Source organism: Pangasianodon hypophthalmus, chromosome 28 (genome assembly GCF_027358585.1).
Source record: "Pangasianodon hypophthalmus isolate fPanHyp1 chromosome 28, fPanHyp1.pri, whole genome shotgun sequence".
Classification (NCBI taxonomy): domain Eukaryota; kingdom Metazoa; phylum Chordata; class Actinopteri; order Siluriformes; family Pangasiidae; genus Pangasianodon; species Pangasianodon hypophthalmus.
The window spans coordinates 10,816,852-10,834,350 of NC_069737.1; the positions used below are offsets into that span (position 1 = coordinate 10,816,852).

The window sequence follows — 17,499 nt, forward strand, 5'->3', positions numbered from 1 at the left end:
TAGGAGTTCCCATTGGACAGAGACAGGTACCACAGATGCCTCCCTCACTGGATAGGGAGCAGTGTGGGGTCACAGCGGCACCACATTGCAAGCATGGACCTGCAATGTGAGCTCAAAACACATCAAGGGGCAATCCAGGAGTTAGACACTGGTCTTGGAGGTTAGATGTAGTGAAATAGAACACTGGTTATGGATGTAACGGTGGCTGAGAAAAGCAAATCATTTTGAAGCTGAGAAAAAAGGGAAAATTGAGCCAAGCCATTGTGGAATAGCCAATAGAACAATTTGGAATATGCTGAAAAAGAAAGAAACCACTGGTGTACTAACACCCAGACTCTGAACAGGTCGGTCAAGGAAACCAAACGCAGTGATGACAAACATTGAGAGAGCTGTTAAAAAAAAACGCCCAAAAACAAGAGTCAGTGACATCAACAATAACTCCCACAGGGCAGGGGTGAACGTATCACAATCCACAATTCGCAGAAGTCTTTGAGAGCAGAAATATAGAGGCCATACCACAAGATGCAAACCACTCATCAGCAGAAAGAATTGGAAGGCCACATTGGAATTTGCAAAGAGATGAGCCATTAAAGTTCTGGAACCAAGAATAACCTCTACCAAAGTGATGGAAAGGCCAAAGTATGGAGAAAGAAAGGATCTGCTCATGATACAAAACATACAAGCTCACTGGTCAAGCATGGTGGAGGTAGTGTCATGGCTTGGGCTTCCACAGCTGCTTCTGGAACAGGCTCACTACTTTTCAGAATCAGATTAAGCTTTATTGGCCAAGTGTGCCTGAGCATACAAGGAATTTGTTGCCAGTTTATATCAGTTTATATGTTGATCCTACACTGCACACTTACACAAACAAAAACAAGACAGAGTAATACAAAAACCTAATGACAGCTATCACATAACAGTTTACAGTGCAAACATAACAATCTAATGTGCACTCACACAGAACACAGTGCAAACATAAGACATTCTTAAAAAACACTCACACAGAACAGTTAACATATTGGCACATGACAGTAAAGTGATATTAAAGTGCAGTGATTGCCCAGTTTGTTAGAAAACAGTATATGTATTGCACAATAAATACTGTATATTGTGGGGATGAATTGTGGTTTATGGGAGGGTGTTTATAATCTTTGCTGCTACCAGGAAAAAAAATATTCTGGTGCCTGGAAGTTCTTGTCCTGATTAATCTGTAGCACACGCCATAGTTTTGGAATCTGAACAGGCTATGTGCAGGGTGTGAGGGGTCCTTTATAATTCTCCCAGCCTGTTTCCTGACACGGGACCTGGACAGGTCCTGGAGGGAAGGCAGGTTGGTCCTGATGATGTGCTCTGTCGACCATACTACCCTTTGAAGTCTGCTCTTGTCCAGTTGAGGGGCAGAGCTGAACCAGACGGTAACTGATGAGCACAGTTTAGACTTGATGGTAGTCCTGTAGAACTGGCACAGCAGCTCCTTGGGCAGGTTGTGCTTCCTCAGCTGGTGGAGAGAGTACAGCCTCTACTGTGCTTGATGATGTAACTCATGATGGTAGCAGCAGAATGAATTCAGAAGTCTGCAGAAACATCCTGTCCGCCAATTTACATAGAAATGCATCCCGTCTAATTGGGAGGAACTTCATCATGCAGCAAGGTAGTGATCCAAAACACACTACCAACACAACGTCATCAGGGAGAAAAGGTGGAATGTTTTAGACTGGCAAAGTCAACCACCAGACCTTAACCCAACTGAGCATGGATTTCACCTTTCTGAAGAGGAGACTGAAGAGAGAAACAACCTAAATCAAATGACAACTGAAAGAAGCTACGCTATGAGCCTGGAAAAGCATCACAAAAGAAGAATGCAACAGTTTGGTGATGTCAGTTGGTCGCCGGCTTAAACAGTGTACAGTGTACCTCCATTTAAACAGGCTCAAATGTAATTGGACAAACTATCAATCATAAATATTAGGATAATTTTTAATACTTGGATGCAAATCCTTTGCAGTTTGACTGCCTGAAATCTGGAACCCATGGACTTCACCAAATGCTGAGTTTCCTCCCTTGAGATGCTTTGCCAGGTCTTTACTGCAGGTGCCTTCAACTGCTGCTTGTTTGTGGGTCTTTCTGCTTTCAGTTTTTTCTTCAGTAAGTGAAAAGCATGGTCAATTGGGCTGAGGTCATCAGCCATTTAGATCATTTAATTTCTTTGCCTTAAGGAGCTCTTGGGTTGCTTTCGCGGTATGTTTTGGGTCTTTATCCATCTGTAGTGTGAAGCGAGATTTTATCAGTTTTGCAGAATTTGACTGAATCAGAAAGTATAGGTCTATATGCTTCATGAATTCATCCTGCTATTTCTATCAGCAGTAACATCATCAATAAACACCAGTGACCCATGCCCATGACATAACTCTGCCTCTGCCTCCACATTTTTGACAGATGATGTATGCCTTGCATAATGAGCCCTTCCTTGCCTTGCATACTCCTTTCTTCCCATCATTCTGGTACAAGTTAATCTTGCATCAGGACTGGTCAGGTTTTTTTTTTGTTTTTTTTTAAGAGGTTTTCTAGCAAAGTCTAATCTGGGCTGTCTGTTCTTGAGTGTTACCAGTGGTTTCCATCTTGAGGTAAATTGTTTTTATTTACATTCATGAAGGTGTCTCTTGATTGTAGACTTTGACAATGATATGGCTACCTCCTCTAGAGTTTTCTTGACGTGGCTAGAAAGAATTCCACGATCATTCAGTTTAGTTGTCTTCCTTGGTCTTCCAAGCCTTCTAGTGATGTTGAGCTTGCCAGTGCATTCCTTCTTTTAAATAATGAACCAAATTGTTGATTTGGCCACTCCTAATGGTTTTGCTATCTTTCTCATAAGTCTGTTTTGTTTTTTCAGCCTAATGATGGCCTCCTTCACTTGCATAGACACGTATTTGAACTGCATATTGAGAGTTCCCATGTACAGCTACCAAATGCAAACTCAACACTTGGAATCAACTCCAGACCTTTTCTCTCCTTAATTTGTCATGAAATAACAAGAAAACAGGCTACACCTGGCCATGAAACTGCTTATCAGTCAATTGTCCAATTACTTTTGAGCCTGTGAAACTGGAGGGACTCTGTAAAAAACAGCTGTAATTCCAAAACTGTTAATGCTATATTTTTTGTTAAACCCCTTGAATTAAAGCTGAAAGTCTACATTTCAATCACATCTTCACTGCTTCTTTTCAAATCCATTGGAGGTATACAGAGGCAAAATTATGAAAATTGTGACACTGTCTAAATACCTATGGACCTGACTGCATATAAAACTTTCACTTTTGTTTACTCTCATTTTAGCACTTAGATTTGTCTTTATGGAGCTTTGTGGGCGTCACCAAATGCAAATCAGCTATGTGTTTTTTTGTTTGTTTGTTTGGTTTGGCTTATGCAACCATTTGCACACAACTTTACTTAAATTTATATTATTTCTATTATATTTTTATATTTACCTTTAAGACAAACTATTGCTGACATCTTTAAATATCGGTGAACAGAATTAGCTCCTTAAAATACAGTATTGTAAAATACATAAATAAATAGGCAGAATATGTACGCCTGACCCACCTGGCTCCCTCTGTATTAGGAATGAACAGTGATGGGTTTGGAGGATCACTATGGCATCGAGGAACTTTGACAGGCCGAGGACTATTCCGAGGAGCTGGACATAAAGTATTTAAAAACGACATATTCAAAATGAAGTACTTGAATCAGTTGCTGCTGCTAAGCTACAAATATTATTATTTTTGAATGTGGAGGTAGACACAAATTTATTACACTTGACTTTATGCTTCAGGGTAGAATCACTAAGAAAGAAAGAAAGAAAAGAAAGACTAACCAAGGTACAGACCAGACACAGGGCTGTGCGGCTTCCCAATCACGTGGCCGATACACTCATTCATCAAGGCCTGAAGACTCTGAAAAACAAAAAGTTAAAAAAACAAAACAAAACAAAACAAAAAACACCCATTTTGTCTGTGTCTGTGTATAACAACCTTGAGTGCTATAAAAGCACAATATTAATGGAATGTATTGTTGATATTATTACTATCTAAAAAACAGCTGAAATCAAATTTCAGAGATCACACTTTACCAGGAAATCATCTTCAGGCAGTGCAGAGATGAAAACAGGTTCAATGGCTTGGAGGAAATCAAAGCCTTGCGTTGCCCACCTACCACACCATATACAGAGAAAGCCAACATTATCAATACACCATACATTTTTTTTTTCCCCTCAAATGACAAAATGCCTCCCACCCACCCATTTGATGCCTACAGCAGGAGAGGGGCTAACCTGGGACGGGTACCTCTTCCACTCTCACATTTTGTTAGGACATAGTTCATCCACTTCCGGGCAAAGGCAATGTAGCGTTCCCCGATCCGCTGCCTGAACTCTCCTGACATCAGCCTCACCACCTCTTTATGGTACTATAGATTAAAAAAATCACTTGCTGGTTAGTTATTTTAAGTATAAACTGGATAGATAAGTTATAAACACAAAATCAATAAAGGAATAAAATCTGCATTAATTTTTTGCAAGGAGAGATGAATTAAATCCTATACATGCAAACCTCAAAGGCGAAGTTGTAGCCCTGAATCATGGCTTCTCTGTAGTACTGTTGAAGGGTTACAGACTCAGACTCCTCTACTTCTGCCTCAAACTCAGAGGTGAACATGTATTCTACACGGTCGATGGCACTGTTAATCTTATTGCACAAGTTCAGAGCCTCATTCTAGCATGGAGAAAGACAAAGACAGAGAGGAAAAGAAGGAGAGAAAAACACCAGTATGTAGTTGGTTAAGTGGTGTCAACAATTACAGCCAACCTGAATGTTAATTTCATGCTAAAAGTCTCTTACAAATTTCTAAAATTCTTAAACACGAAAACAATGTTAATATAAAAATTATTTATTAGTAGTGTTTTTTTTTACTTAGCCAAATGTTAATTGTTTATGAATCTCCTGTATGCGTACCAATCATCCTCCATAATTATTTTTTTATTATCCATCTTGCAATACTACACAACACTAATTATCGATTGCACAGAACCATAGCACTGAAAACACTCTGTCCCAAATGCCTTGTACACTCAAGGGCTTACCTGTTGTGAGTGACCAATTGTGCAGGCCATAAAATGTACATATTTAGCACAGGCCCTAAAACACCAACTGAAATGTGAGTGGTTGACTAATTAGGTTAAGTATTGTTTAGCATAATATGGGCCCACCAAAACATTTGCTGTCGAATTCAGCACGATCACATTCTAATTTGATACAGTAACTGTAATACCTTGAGCTGCTCCAGTGCTTTGGCAATAAGGGGCTGGCTAGAAGTCTGCTCACGCCTTAGAGTTAACAGCTCCCCCATAGACTGCTGGAAGGCTTTGCGCTGGGCCACGAGGTGGCCAGACTGCATTACAATCAGTAACATATTCTCCACCTGAAGGATATTCAGAGAAACATTTGAATTCAGATGCAGAGTTGACTGTGAACACATACAAGCAATGGGGGTACATAACCATAATAGAAGTGTATTCATGTTCAGTCTGTGAGTCATTTTGAAAGGCAATAATTGAAATAGCACTGACTATATTATTTTGGGGGGGGTTGGCTCTGGGCAGGATGTCTCGCTCACCCAGAGAAAATGTATGTATGATACATCACCTCTCCTTTACCGGTGTAGTGATCGCCACGTGGCCACTGTCTGGATTGCCAGGCAGGAGGTCACTGCATATGGCCTCTCCTGCATTACTGTGTCCATAGCAACACCTTCTCATCGGTTCCCCCCATTTTTACAGAGCTTGCTACACCTGCTTTATAGGGTGCGCTAGGACTAAAGCTCGCATGCTGGAACATCAGAACTATGCTCGACTCAGCAACCAGGGGATGCCCGCAACGGCGCTCCACTCTAGTTGCTCATGAACTGTCAAGGCGATGTGTCAAGGTGACACTGAATGTCGACATCACTGCTCTCAGTGAAGTCTGCCTCCCAGAGGAAGGCAGCCTTCAAAAACATGGTGCAGGTTACACCCTCTATTGGTCAGGCAAGCCAAAGATTGAGAGATGCCTTTCTGGCGTTGGCTTTATGGTTAGGAACTCCATTGCATTCAAATTTGAAAACCTGCCAACGGGTCATGCAGACCGTATTTTATCCATGCGCTTTACACTTCAAAACAAGCAGCGTGCCATGCCCTTTAGTGTGTACTCCCTAACTCTTCAAGTGGTTCCTACGAAAAAGGACAAGTGGCGGGTGTGGAATAGAACCTAGCAGGATGTTTAAAAAAAAAATTAATTAAAAAAAAAAAAAAAAAAAAAAAGTCCTGCACAGACTTCTAGCTTGAGGATCCCAGCTGCCCTACAGACTCCTCTTCAGAATTGCTTTGGGAACACCTAAAAACCACTATCCTGCAGACCTCTGAAGAAGTCCTAGGGTTCTCTGTAAAGGAGAACAAAGACTGGTTCGATGAAAACAATCAGGAGATCCAAGAATCGCTGGCGAAAAAGAGGTCCAACCACTAAGCGCACCTTGCTCGGCCGTTCTGTCCTGATAAGAAAGCAGCCTTCCTCCATATATGCAGCAACAGCCAGTGCAAATTTTGGGAGATGCAGAACGAGTGGTGGACCAACCTCCTGGTGACTTCAGGGGCTTTTATGATGAAGGCACTGTACGGCCCTTCGCACCAGGTCCAGAGTCCCTTTCGCAGTTCAGACGGCCAAACACTCTTTACAGACAAAGTGTCCATTCTGAACTGGTGGTTGGAACATTTCCAGATTCTCTTCAGTGCCAACCGCATGGTCAAAGACTCAGCATTCCTTCGCATCCCACAACAGCCAGAGAAAACAGAACTGGGCGTGATTGCTACCCTAGAAGAGACTGTCAAGGCCATTAAGCAGTTGAAAAGTGTTAAGGCAGCAGGAGTCAATGGAATCCCACCTGAGATCTAGAAGTCTGGGGGCCCAGTGCTACACACAAAACTCCATGAGTTCTTTGCCAGCTGCTGGGAACAAGGCAAACTACCACAGGATCTCTGTGATGTGGTCATTGTCACCCTGTACAAGAACAAGAGGGAAAAGTCAGACTGCTCCAAATATCGGGGGATAACTCTGCTTTCCGTTGCAGTAAAAATCCTTGTAAGAGTACTCCTGAACCAACTGGTAGCCACCATTGCAGAAGAACTGCTCCCAGAGAGCCAGTGCAGCTTCAGAGCTAACAGGAGCACCATCATGGTATTTGTTCTCAGACAGCTCCAAGAGAAATGTAGGGAACAGAACAAGGGGCTGTACGTGACGTTTGTCGATCTTACCAAAGTGTTCAACACTGTGAGCAGAAAAGGTCGGTGGCAAATCATGAAACAACTAGGATGTCCCCCAAAGTTCCTCAACATGATCATCCAGCTACATAAGGACCAGCGTGGCCAAGTCAGACACAGCGATGATCTCTCAGAACCCTTTCGAATAGGCAACGGTGTAAAGCAAGGCTGTGTCCTCATCCCGACTCTCTTCACGATCTTCTTCAGCATGATGCTCCAAAGGATCACAGTAGACCTTGATGACAAAGACGGTGTCTACATGTGATACTGCACCATTGGCAGCCTGTTCAAGCTGAGGTGACTAAAGGTCCACACCAATACAATGGAGGAACTCATCCAAGAGCACACGGTGACAGCTCTGCAGCGCATAATATCCTTCTTTGCGGAAGCTGCCGAGCTCTTCGGACAAGAAGTCAGCCTGAAGAAGACAGTAGTTCTCCACCAGCCCGCACCTCAGGAAGATTATCACCCTCCCCGATTCACCACTGGTGTGTCAGAGCTGAAGACAGTCCACCAGTTCAGCTACTTGGATGCCAAGGTCGACAAAGAGATTGACAACAGACTGTCAATTGGAAGCAGTTCATTGGGCAGACTGTACAAAAGAGTCTGGAACAACAAACATCTGAAGAAAGGCACAACGATCAGTGTATACAGAGCCGTTGTACTGACCAGTCTCCTGTAGGGCTCTGAGTCACTTACCATCACCACCTGTGACTCGTTGAACGCTTCCATCAGCGCTGCCTCCGTACTATCCTCAACATCCACTGGATTGACCTCATCACCAGCACTGAAGTCCCTAAACAGGCAAAGGCCACATACTGAAGACACAGCTGCGCTGGGCAGGGCATGTTTCCAGGATGGAGGACCATTGCCTACACAAGATTGGGCACCAAAGAAAAGATATAAGGACTCTCTGAAGAAATCCCTTGGTGCCTGTCACATTGACTATGGCCCGTGGTCTGCTCTAGCTGCTGATTGCAAGGTCTGGAGACACAACATTCACCAAGCTGTCTCATCCTTTGAGAAAGCATGCAGGGTTGGTCTTGAGGATAAAAGGAGACAGAAGAAGAACCGTGACACTGCAGGACCAAACCCAGGACAGGCTTTCTGTTGCAGCTGCTGCTAACAGATCTACCTGTTCAGCATGCAGGAGATGTGGACAACCCCCTTCCTAAATCTTCGTTCGTGAAGTCAAGCTATGAGTGAGATGTGGGAGCCGAGGGAAACCGCAAAAGGAAAAGATAAAGGAAAAGCTAGTCTAGTCTTATCTACTATTGTTATATTTTAATTGAGGTTTTGACACACAAGTAAATTTGAATGAAATACACTATATGGCCAAAAGTATGTGTACACCTGACTATCAAACCCATATCTAGGCCTTTCCCAAAGTGTTGCCACAAAGTTGGAAGCACACATTTGGCTAGAATATCTCTGTATGCTGTAGCATTTCAATTTGCCTTCACTTGAGCTAAGTACCTTAGCTCTAGTGAAGGCAAACTGAAATGCTACAGCATACAGAAATATTTTAGCCAACCTACTGCATGCCACGCCTTCTCGTCTGACATCAGGCAACAAGCTCACTAATGCTCTTGTGCCTAAATGGACACAAATCCCCACAGCAAATTCCAAATTCCCCACATTCCAAAATCAATTGGAAATCCTTCCCGGAAGGATTAAAGAGGATTAAAGCATTAGAGGTGCGCATCCAGACTCTAGAGAGAGTTAGTGAGTGTGAGAGCAGCGTAGTTTCTGTAGGGAAAAGTCTGGATGCCTTAGGTGGAGGGGTAGCAATCCCCCAACTCCGGCATTAGAGCCCTCACAGCGGGGCGAATGGGTGACGACTCGGTGGCATAATCGCAAAGCCAAAGCTCTAAGGCTCGCCCGACGGGAGCACCACTCGTCTTCGCTTCACGTGTCTAACAGGTTTGCTCTCCTCAGTGAAGCACCCGGTGAGAAACCTGAAAGAGCTCTGGTTATAGGTGACTCTATCTCGCGGCACGTGAAATTTGCTAGGCCTTTAGGGGTACCAGCAGCTTTAGTTAGGTGTATACCGGGAGCCAGGGCACCAGACATAGCAGGTAATCTTAGGGTCTTGGGCAAGCACAGGTTTTCAAAGATAGTTATTCATGTAGGAGCTAATGATATACGCCTTCGTCAGTCTGAGGTTACTAAGAGTAACATGGTAGAGGTGTGTAAATTAGCAAAGGCGATGTCCAATGCAGTAATATGCTCTGACCCCATCCCAATGCGGCGTGGCGATGTAGCTTACAGCAGGTTATGGTTGCTGAACTGCTGGATGTCCAGGTGGTGCTCTGAAAACCATGTGGGCTTTATAGATAATTGGACCATCTTTGAGGGCAAGGCTGGCCTTTTAGGGCGAGACGGTGTCCATCTCACTCGGGAAGGTGCTGCTCTCATTTCTTGCAGCATAGCACATAGTCTCAGAACAGGCCTAGTTAATTGGTGACAATAAAGGGCCAAGGCCAGGGAGCAGACAAGCAGGCTAAACCGACCGTCTGCTAGCTGCACAGAGTCGTCACTTAGGTTCCACCGTATTGAGAGTGTCTGTTCCACGAGCTTAACAAAATTATAGACGTACTCAGACAGTTTGTTTTAGTAACCTAATTAACATAAAATTAAATCAAACCGAATGCATAGCCAGCACCGTTGATCTGAAGCTATGACTGTTGAGTATTAGATCTCTTACGTCTAAAGCGCTTATTGTTAATGAAACCATTACTGATCAGGAGTCTGACGTACTGTGTTTAACAGAAACGTGGATTAAACCAAACAAGTTTGTAGCATTAAATGAAGCTAGTCCTCCTGGGTACAGTTACATACATCAGCCCCGTCTAACTGGCAAAGGAGGAGGCGTCACAGTCATCTATAATGATAATCTAGGCATCACACAAAAACCTGGTCATAAATTCAATGCATTTGAAGTTCTTTATACTAACATAACATACGTAGCCACTAAAAAGAAGTCTACCCAGGTGATTTCAGTAATTATTATTTACAGACCCCCAGGGCCATATTTGGAATTCCTATGTATATTTGCGGATTTCATCTCTAATCTGGTTGTTCTTTAGACAAAGCATTAATTGTTGGAGACTTTAATATTCATTTTGATAATCCAGATGACCCTCTAAGAACAGCAGTTGTGTCCATTCTTGATTCAGTAGGGGTTAATCAGAATGTAATAGGACCCACCCATAGTGGTGGTCACACTCTTGATTTAATACTAACATTCGGATTAAATATAGAAAATATAGACTCATTTCCACAGTCTGAAGCTATCTCAGATCATTACCTCATCTCATTTAAAATGTGTCTTAATCATAATATATGCACCTCACCACACTACCGCGTCAAACGTACTTTCACGTCAACAACTGCACAGAGTTTTATCAGTAATCTCCCAGATTTATCAACCATGATTGGATCACCGTCTGATCCCAAAGGACTTGACCAGGCAACTCAATGCTTAGAATCAATGTTCTGCAACTCGCAAGATAAGGTAGCTCCACTTAAAAGAAAAATAATTAGGGAGAAAAAGCTAGCACCCTGGTATAGCAATCACACACGAACTTTAAAACAGACCACTCGAAACCTAGAACGTAAATGGCGTCAAACTAAATCGACAGTATTTCAAATAGCATGGAAGGAGAGCCTTTTGAGCTATAGGAAAGCTCTTAGTGCTGCTAGATCAGTGAATCTCTCCACCCTAATTGAAGATAACAGAAATAATCCTAGATTCTTATTTAATACTGTAGCAAAATTAACTAGGAATAAGACCACAACAGAAACACGCAATCATTATATAGCAGCGATGACTTCATGAATTTTTTCAATGGTAAAATTGAAAATATCAGGCAAAAAATTCAGACTATTAATTTAAAACCGGACAGTTTTATAACTAACCCTGTAGATGATAATATAATATAATAATATCAGATCAGCAATTACAGTGTTTTTCTCCCCTTGAAGAGACTGAACCAATTTCGCTAATTTCATCATCAAAATCATAAACCTGTATGCTAGATCCTTTACCTACTTGTTTCTTCAAACAGATAATTCCTGAAACAATCAAACCTCTTTTAAAGATAATCAATTCTTCCCTTAGCATTGGCTATGTACCTAAATCTTTTAAATTAGCAGTCATCAAGCCCTTGATTAAAAAACCTGACTTTGACCCCTGTCAGCTGTCTAACTATAGACCAATATCAAACCTCCCCTTTATCTCCAAGGTCATAGAAATGGTTGTAGCACAGCAGCTATGCTCATACTTACATAGGAATAACATTCATGAAATGTATCAGACAGGATTTAGGCCTCATCATAGCACAGAGACAGCACTGGTTAAAGTGGTAAATGACTTAATGCTGGCCTCTGATCAGGGTTGTGTCTCCTTGCTTGTGCTGCTTGACCTTAGTGCAGCTTTTTATACCATTGATCATGCTATTCTCCTCGATAGACTGGAAAATGTAGTAGGCATTAAGGGAACGGCCCTTTCCTGCCTCAGGTCTCATTTGACTGATCGTTATCAGTTTGTAAACGTAAATGGTGACTTCTCATACTAAGGTAAAGTTTGGTGTCCCACAAGGCTCTGTTTTAGGCCCACTGCTCTTTACTTTATATATGCTACCCCTGGGCAAAACTATTCGTAAACATGGTATTAGCTTCCACTGTTACGCTGATGACACACAGTTGTATGTTTCAGATACAAGACAAAAGTACTTGTAGTAGGACCACATGCAGTTAGAAGTAAGCTTTCTGATTACATAATAACTCTGGATGGCCTTTCTGTTTCATCATGTTCAGCAGTAAAAGACCTTGGTGTAATTATTGACTCTAGTCTTTCTTTTGAAGCTCATGTAGATAATATAACTAGGATCACTTACTTTCATCTCAGAAATATTGCTAAAATAAGAAATATATTGTCACTACATGATGCAGAATGATGATGCTTTTGTCACCTCTAGGTTGGATTATCGTAATGCCTTACTGTCTGGATGTTCCAGCAGGTGCATAAACTAAGCTGCAGTTAGACCAGAAGGCAGCAGCGAGAGTCCTTACTAGAACCAGAAGATATGACCACATCACCTCTATCTTATCTACACTGCATTGGCTCCCAATCAAATTTCGTATTGATTATAAAATACTACTATTGACCTATAAAGCACTAAATGGTCTCGCGCCACAGTACCCGAGTGAACTTTTGGTCTTTTATGATCCGCCACGCCTACTTAGATCAAAACGTGCAGGCCATTTGTTGGTACCTCGAATAGTGAGGGCTACAGCTGGGGGTAGAGCTTTCTCTTACAAAGCCCCGCAGTTATGGAACAGTCTTCCACTTAGTGTTCGGGACTCAGACACAGTCTCAGTGTTTAAGTCTAGGCTGAAACCATATTTGTTTAGTCAAGCCTTTTGTGAATAGTTTTTTTCTTAGGTACAGGGGCAGGTCTGGAGGGTTCACAGGCATAGAGTGTTGTGGTGAACTGGGATGTTTGGATGCTGTCGCCCCCCACTCTCACACGTTCACTCAGGTTTGTCGACAGTGGAGTGGCTGGCTGCCTTATGTCCCAGGGTGCCCTCATGTCTGTGTTAGCTTCTGGCTCTCCCTTTTAGTTATGCTGTCATAGCTAGTCTTGCCGGAGTCTCTGCTTGCACTCGGCACGCAAAGTACATTGTCCTTAGCCATTACAGGACAAAAGCTCACCTAACAATCTCTCCCCCTCTCTCCATCTCTCTCTCCCTCACTCTCTGTTGAGCTACAAATGCTATTTCTGAGATGCCAGTGATCCTGGCCCCTTCTGCTCCCCGGACCTGCCTGATCCTAATGACCTACGTCTGGTTGGAGTTCTCATCGGTTGAGTTCGCTCGCTGCTGCTGGGGGTGGCCCCATATGGACGGCCTGAAGAACCATTTGGATTGCTGGGGATAGTGCCACCTGGGGGCTGTGGAGATGGCTTGGGGATCACATATGGGAAGCTGTACTGTAATGGCTTGGGACTGCGATTGCTGTAGTGGCTTTGGGGCTGCAGTTGCCACGAGCGCCTTCGTACTCAGGACTCCATCAGTGGAGAGTGGATAGATTTTCACCAACCGGACTTCTTGCAAAAACTGTGATGGATTTACTGGTTGCACAATTGCACTATTTGTCCATACAGTACGCAATAATAGAAGGGATTTATTTATAATTACACTATCTGTTGCACCCAGATGAGGATGGGTTCCCTTTTGAGCCTAGTTCCTCTCAAGGTTTCTTCCTAATATTGTCTCAGGGAGTTTTTCCTTGCCGCTGTCGCCTCTGGCTTGCTCATTAGGGATAAATTCACACATTTACAATATATTTTTTGTGAATCCATTTATTTCTGTAAAGCTGCTTTGTGACAATGTCCATTGTTAAAAGCGCTATACAAATAAAATTGAATTGAATTGAAGAGTGAAGGCAATTATAGCAGCAAACTGGGGACCAACACCATATTAATGGCCATGGTTTTGGAATGGGATGTTCAACAAGCACATAGTGGTGTGATTGTCAGGTGCCCACATACTTTTGACCATATCACGTATAATAGCCTAGAAAAGAAATATGCGCCATGTTCAACTGTACAGACTCCCAAATACATACCAGTACAGTGACCTGAAAACTAGCATCTTATTAGCAGACATTAACCCAACACAGTGTATGTCTAAAACCAACATACCAGTAGAATTTTTGTAAAATTAAATACAATACAAAACAATATCTTTAAGTGGGAACATCTGAAATATAACAGGTGATTATAAAATTTTTGATGAAATAAATGCTGAATGATCTGACACCAAACACTGACACTAATCTTCAGCAGTTTTTGTACTTATATACATTATACCTTTTAGGCATAATGTATATTAGGCTTTTCAGGCAGTGTAATATCAGTTGATCTGTTAATTTACCTTCATTGCCTTCAAGGTATCTGCTGTTTCCATCTGTGGTACCAGTTTGACCACCGTCCCATCCCACAGGGCCCAGCTGGCCTCAGCAGGCACATCCCCAGCTCCATGCTTGCTCATGAGAAGGTAGGCCTCATCCTCAGGGATCTCGTCTGGTTCCTTGGAGCACTCCTTCCCTGCTGCTGCATTCAGCAGCTGCAAGATGGTGAGCCTCTGGTCCATCAGACCGCATGGGACAAAGACCTGTAGTTCATCCAAGCCTGGGATATGGACCTGCAGAGTAATGAAAAGCGCACATGCATGCATGAATACACATGTTGGTTTTATCATTGGGCCTTATTTATCAGTCTTTTAGTGGAGTCGTGTGTAGATGTTTGCTTAAGCCAAACCGGACAAAAATTTTCAAAAAGGCTGAATTTCTTCATACTCGTGTAAATATATATATCGATCACCTGTAATGTGCAAAGTACATTATGTTCATGACACAGCTCATTTACATTTAGTGACACCCATGAAACTGCACAGACAGCTGGGAGCACGAAATGAATGATTAGAGTAAAGGCTGAAAGGCAGAAATGGAAATTATTTCCACTTCTATGTCAGTAAAAATATTTAATGATAACAATAATAATAGTAATAATAATAAGTGAGCACTAAATCTTCCATCAGCTGAGGGATTTGTTTACGGACCATCCTCTGCTTATGTGGCAGCATTTTTTTGTTATAATTGAGTGATCAGTTTTATTTGTCTTAATTTATGGGTATGTGTTGTCTCACTTTCTTTTTTTATATTCTTTAATTACTGCTAATAATATAAAACAAGTGGTTTTCACCAAATTTTCTCACTGGTATTCTAAGTCCCTGTCCTACTGAACTAGCATAAGGATGTCTTTTTGATAGAGACTCTTGATGAAGTAAAAACATGTACAAACGATTTATGCATAAATATGTTCATATCTATCTTGATCAATCAGGCCCACTGTGAGGACCTTTCACTGATATACAGTCCAGGCGTATAAGTATTTGGACAGTGACAATTTTCATAATTTTGCCTCTGTACACCACCACAATGGTTTGAAATGAAGCTATCGAGATGTAATTGAAGTGTAGACTTTCAGGTTTAATTCAAAGGGTTTAACAAAAATATTGCATTAACTGTTTAGGAATTACAGTCTTTTTTTTTTTTTTTTTTTTTTTTTAACATAGTCCCTCCATTTTCACAGGTTCAAAAATATTTGGACAAAGTAACAATTATAAATATAAGGATTATTTTTAATACTTGGTTGCAAATCCTTTGCAGTCAATGACTCCCTGAAGTCTGGACCCCATGGACATCACCAAATGCTGAGTTTCCTCCCATTAAATGCTTTTCCAGGCCTTTACTGCAGCCGTCTTCAGTTGCTGTGCTTGTTTGTGGGACTTTCTACTTTCAGTTTTACCTTCAGTAAATGAAAAGCATGCTCAATTGGGTTGAGGTCAGGTGACTGACTTGGCCATTTGAGAACATTGCATTTCTTTGCCTTAAGAAGCACTTGGGCTGCTTGCGCTCTGTGTTTTGGGTCATTATCAAGAGCCGTCCTATGAATTTTGCAGAATTTTACTGAATCTGAGTGGAAAGTATAGCTCTATACACTTCAGAATTCATCCTGCTACTTCTATCAGCAGTCATATCATCAATAAACACCAGTGACCCAGTTCCATTGGCAGCCATATGTGCGCATGCCACAACACTGCCTCCATCATGTTTGACAGATGATGTGGTATGCTTAGGCTCATAAGTCCTTCCTTTCCTTCTCCATACTCTTCTCTTGCCATCATTCTGGTAGAGGTTCATCTTGGTTTCATTTGTCCAAAGTATCTTGTTCCAGAACTCCGCAGGATTTTTTTTTTTTTTTTTTCTTTATTTTTTTTTTTAAAAGATGTTTTCTAGCAAAATCTAATCTGGCCTTTCTGTTCTTGAATGTTACCAGTGGTTTGCATCTTGAACCCTCTATATTTTATTTACTCTCTTAAACCCTCTATATTTACATTCATGAAAGCATCTCTTCATTGCAAACTTGGACAATGATATGCCTACCTCCTTGAGAGTCTTCTTGACTTGGCTGGATATTGTGAAGGGGTTTTCTTCACCTCGCTTCACAACTCTTTAGACCACATATTGAGAGTTCCCATGAACAGCTGCACCTCAATTCAACACTTGGAATCAACTCCAGACCTTTAATCTCTTTAATCTGTCACAAAATAACAGGCCACATTTGGCTATGAAACTGCTTATCAGTCAATTGTCCACCTACGTTTGAGCCTGTGAAAATGGAGGGACTCTGTAAAAAAAAAAATGGCTGTAATTCTTAAATGGTTAATGCAATATTTTTGTTAAACCCCTTGAATTAAAGCTGAAAGTCTACACGTCAAACACATCTTGATTGTTTCATTTGAAATCCATACAGAGTAGAGGCAAAATTATGAAAATTGTGTCACTGTCCCAATTATTATGTTATTAGTACTATGCCTACACCTTCACCTTCTAATCCTGACCTTAGGCTCAGTAACCAAAATTCCAGTCCAAAATCCAGTCTACCCAACTCTCATCTATCCTCTTACAGAAACAGACAATACAAATAGTGATACTGAGGCCCAAATTTAAAGGAAATTGGCACAACAACTTTAATTTTTGGCAAGAATTACTGACTTCTCAATTTGTTTAGCCTTCCTTGACAGGAAGAGCAGCAATGCATCTGGTATGAGCCTGGTCATTGGCAGGGGACTGTAATAACATTAAGACAAACAAATAAAATAAAGTACCTTGACATAGTTTCTATGTTTCAGAGCTTGGAGGATGCAAGGCACTCCACTGGCTAGGATGAAGTCAGCAGCAATCTCAAGGTCCTGTAGAAAAGAAGTATACACACACACACACACACGTGTGTATATATATATATATACACACACACACACTGCCTGGTCAAAAAAAGGTCACTGTTTGGGTTTAAATAAGCAAATACTTAAGAGCCTATGATTGAATCATTACTGCAGTGATTAATATGTTTCAGCTGGCAACAGTTCTTTTAACCTTAACTGATGGAGTCTGTAGCTTCTCATTTCTTAAACAACCATGGCAGATTACGTATCCCATGGTCGTGGAAAAGATGTTACTGAAGGGGAAAATTGTTGGCCTGCATCAAGCAAAGAAAACAACTAAGGAGATTGCTGAAATCACT

General features: G+C 41.7%; 1 protein-coding gene across 5 annotated transcripts in view; it reads right to left on the reverse strand.

Annotated features, from left to right (window-relative positions):
- The window catches only part of map3k4 (mitogen-activated protein kinase kinase kinase 4), a 98,771-nt gene that overhangs the window by 14,436 nt on the left and 66,836 nt on the right, over nucleotides 1–17,499 (reverse strand). For 4 of the 5 annotated variants that reach the window (XM_053231146.1, XM_026942993.3, XM_053231145.1 and 1 more), the window contains 8 exons: nucleotides 17,084–17,167; nucleotides 14,285–14,554; nucleotides 5,323–5,472; nucleotides 4,605–4,766; nucleotides 4,328–4,461; nucleotides 4,127–4,205; nucleotides 3,872–3,950; nucleotides 3,601–3,694 (listed from right to left, as the gene is read on the reverse strand). In XM_053231146.1, coding sequence (XP_053087121.1) covers nucleotides 3,601–3,694; nucleotides 3,872–3,950; nucleotides 4,127–4,205; nucleotides 4,328–4,461; nucleotides 4,605–4,766; nucleotides 5,323–5,472; nucleotides 14,285–14,554; nucleotides 17,084–17,167 — 1,052 coding nt within the window. The remainder of the gene's footprint in view (nucleotides 1–3,600; nucleotides 3,695–3,871; nucleotides 3,951–4,126; nucleotides 4,206–4,327; nucleotides 4,462–4,604; nucleotides 4,767–5,322; nucleotides 5,473–14,284; nucleotides 14,555–17,083; nucleotides 17,168–17,499) is intronic. The other variant, XM_034301375.2, reaches the window with a different exon arrangement.